Source organism: Austrofundulus limnaeus, unplaced genomic scaffold (genome assembly GCF_001266775.1).
Source record: "Austrofundulus limnaeus strain Quisiro unplaced genomic scaffold, Austrofundulus_limnaeus-1.0 Scaffold205, whole genome shotgun sequence".
Taxonomy (NCBI): domain Eukaryota; kingdom Metazoa; phylum Chordata; class Actinopteri; order Cyprinodontiformes; family Rivulidae; genus Austrofundulus; species Austrofundulus limnaeus.
Window position 1 is genome coordinate 716,059 of NW_013952607.1, and position 2,999 is coordinate 719,057.

At 37.1% G+C, this 2,999-nt stretch overlaps 1 protein-coding gene across 2 annotated transcripts in view; it reads right to left on the reverse strand.

Moving 5' to 3' along the window:
• Positions 1–1,905: 1,905 nt before the first annotated feature.
• ndufaf6 (NADH:ubiquinone oxidoreductase complex assembly factor 6) overlaps positions 1,906–2,999 on the reverse strand; it is a gene marked incomplete in the record, with an annotated part of 30,245 nt that continues 29,151 nt past the window's right edge. For both annotated transcript variants that reach the window (XM_014018923.1, XM_014018922.1), the window contains 1 exon segment: positions 1,906–2,332. In XM_014018923.1, the coding sequence (XP_013874377.1) occupies positions 2,204–2,332 (129 nt within the window).

Here is a 2,999-nt window from a genome sequence, read left to right on the forward strand (position 1 = left end):
TTCACCTGAAACTCATCAGACAGAAGAAGTCTCTTGGTGGAGAGACGAAATGTTTCACTAAAGAAAAGTCCATCCAGAGGATTTTGATTTTAATAAAACCTACATAAAATAATATATAATGCCTGGCCAAAAAAGTTTCCACCAAAAACAAAGGTCACACAATTTAAGATTTTGTTGGACCACATTTAGCTTTGATTACAGCACACCTTTTCTGTGGCGGTTTCAATAAGCTTTCTTGACCTGACCAACTGTGGCAACCCCAGATCACTGCCCCACAGGCTTGTACCGTAGGCATTAGGCATGATGGGTACATCCTCGAAGACGATGGGTCCCCACTATCCTTCCAGTTTATAATAATGTGTTGGACAGTTCTTAACCCAATTTGGTAGTTTCTGCAATCTCCTTAAAGGTTTTCTCTGCTTGATGCATGCCAGTGATTTGACCCTTCTCAAACAGACTGACATCTTTGTCACAACCATGGGATATGTCTTTCAACATGGTTGTTTAAGAAATGAGAAGCAACTCACTGCACCAGTTGGGGCTGAATAACTTTACCAGCTGAAAGACAATCACCTATGCAGTAATTATCCAATAGGAGGCTCGTACCTATTTGCTTAGTTAAATCCGGGCAACTTTTTTTTTACTAGTGTTCATCAGCTAATTAACTTTTAGAGTCAACCTGCCATTTACAGAATCAATTCTGCAGTCTATTAAAAGTTATAAAACTGCAGTTTTTTGACACTGATTAAAAAAAGAATCTCCAAATTGGATCGTCACCTTTTGAAAACATCCAGTGAATCTGTCCTGAATTACTTCCCCCATCCTGCAGGTCGTGGTTTCTGCAAGGTGAAACTCTAAACTCTCTGCAGACATCTGTTACAGTGCTTATATTTATGTGGATTTCCATATTTTCAAACTTCACTTTAAAACCATCCAAACTGTTGACTGTCTTTTTCTTCTGCATTTGTTTACTYGGTGTCAGGGTCTCCTGCCCTCTAATGCCAAAATTCTTCATCCCTTTGATGTCAGGGCAGCGTTTCAGTGACTTTGATAAAGTGAAGGTGAATGAACRTCTCCTTCACTGCCTTTAATTACTCAGGAAGAGGCAGATAGAGCCTAATTAATGCCTTCACTGCTCTGYGCCGTATCAAGCCGTTTCATCAGCTGATGTAAACCGTCAGACTCCCCGGGTCGCAGCCGGTAATTACAGATCTGTGCCGACAGTGACAGCTTAAAGCTGAGGCCACAGAGCTTAACCAAGGCCTAAACAGGCGCCTGTCAAGTCAAAATACAAAAGCTGTGTCTGAACACAATRTGTCTTAGCGGAGACGAGCACAGGTGAGACTGGACTGACTGTACGGCTGCTTCTGTACAGACTGTTCATCAAAGAGGTATAATGTACCGAGCGTCTGRAAAAAATGAAATGTTTTGTTGATTTGATGCTGCATGAAGCCTGCGCTCATATCATTTTATTATTTCCAGATTGTTTTTTCTGATTGAATGAAATTTGTCCAAGATGACTAYGTTTATATTAAAGCTCACAGTCATTTTGTCCTCTGCAACCTGAAAGGATCCTGAAGAGGAAAGAAAACCCAACAATTCTTGTGACTAAAAACAAAAAAAAATCCTATACTTTGTAGATTCATTAAAAGACCTTTGATCAAAATATTAAAACGAAGCACAATCAAAAGCCAAAGACAGAACACAATTGGCAAGAAAAGTTTTCAAATATTTTACAGCACAGAAACTTGTCTTTGTGTCTGACCTTATTTATCATGATTTCTGTCTCTCACTCTAAAATTATTAAACATTTTTCCCGACTATCACTGTACTTTATAATCTGCAAACCAAATTTATCATCTCTGTGAAGATTGAAGTTGCAAATGATTTACAAAAGACCAAAGCTCCAAATAAAATGAGTATTTATTTTATTGTCACACTCTTCTGAAAGAAATGTTAACACATTTTTTCTTTCATGGCTCAAACAAAATCCAAACACCAAATGGAAATCCAAAGGTTTAGAAAACAACAGTGTGCTGCTGTTTGTGTTTTTCACTGAGGAGCTGAACTTGCTAGCTGGTCTTGATTTTAAAAAGGGTCTAAATGTCTTTATAGATCCGATTCTGTGGTCAGAATCCAATGAGTCTTAGGTTTTCATCTCATAGAGGTTTTGATCAAACAGTAAYAAAGTGAGGGGGAAGATTCAGTAAGTCTTCTTCCAGGATCGGAGGTACAGCTGTAAGGAGAGCAGTGGGTTTCTGTTCTGCAGGCTCTTATGAAAAACATCAAAATCAGCTTTCCTGACTCTGTGTAGATAGTCTTCTATCACCACCTGCAGCACACAACAAAACAGACAGAGGTTGGTTGAGTTTGCATCAGGTTAAACTGAGCGGCTTCCATTCTGGACTTTTTCTTTCTTGTTTTTAATGAAGGCAGTTTTTTCAGCTGATGAGATTTTTATTCTACCTTAAAATAGATTCAATTCATTCTTTCTAAGTCTAAAATCAATACTCTGTTACACAAGAGGGCCAGAACTCAAAACTTGGTCCAAGCCAATTTATTAAAATAATAATAAGATTTTTTCTTACCAAACAATATTTTATGTAGAGTTTAGAGCATACATTCCCTAACGAATAATAATAAATAAAAAAATGTTTACATTTAGAAATACACATTAGCCTTTATTTCATAGATCTTACACTCTACTCAACCATTTCATTGACTATTTCTTAGAGATACATTTTGTCACAATCCAACAAATCTGTTACAAAGATGAAAACCTTCACTTAAAAACCATTTGACAAGGCCTGGCCAAAAAAAATATTAGTACTGATAAGTCCTCAAATGTAGTACTTACAGTTGGTTTGAAAAATGTTATATTAACACAGGGCTAGGCAAAACTTCCATGGATAAGAAGAGAAAACCAGAAATGATGCATTACTTCATTACAGCTAAACATGCTGATGGCAACATTATTTTCCAGACATACTATATATATA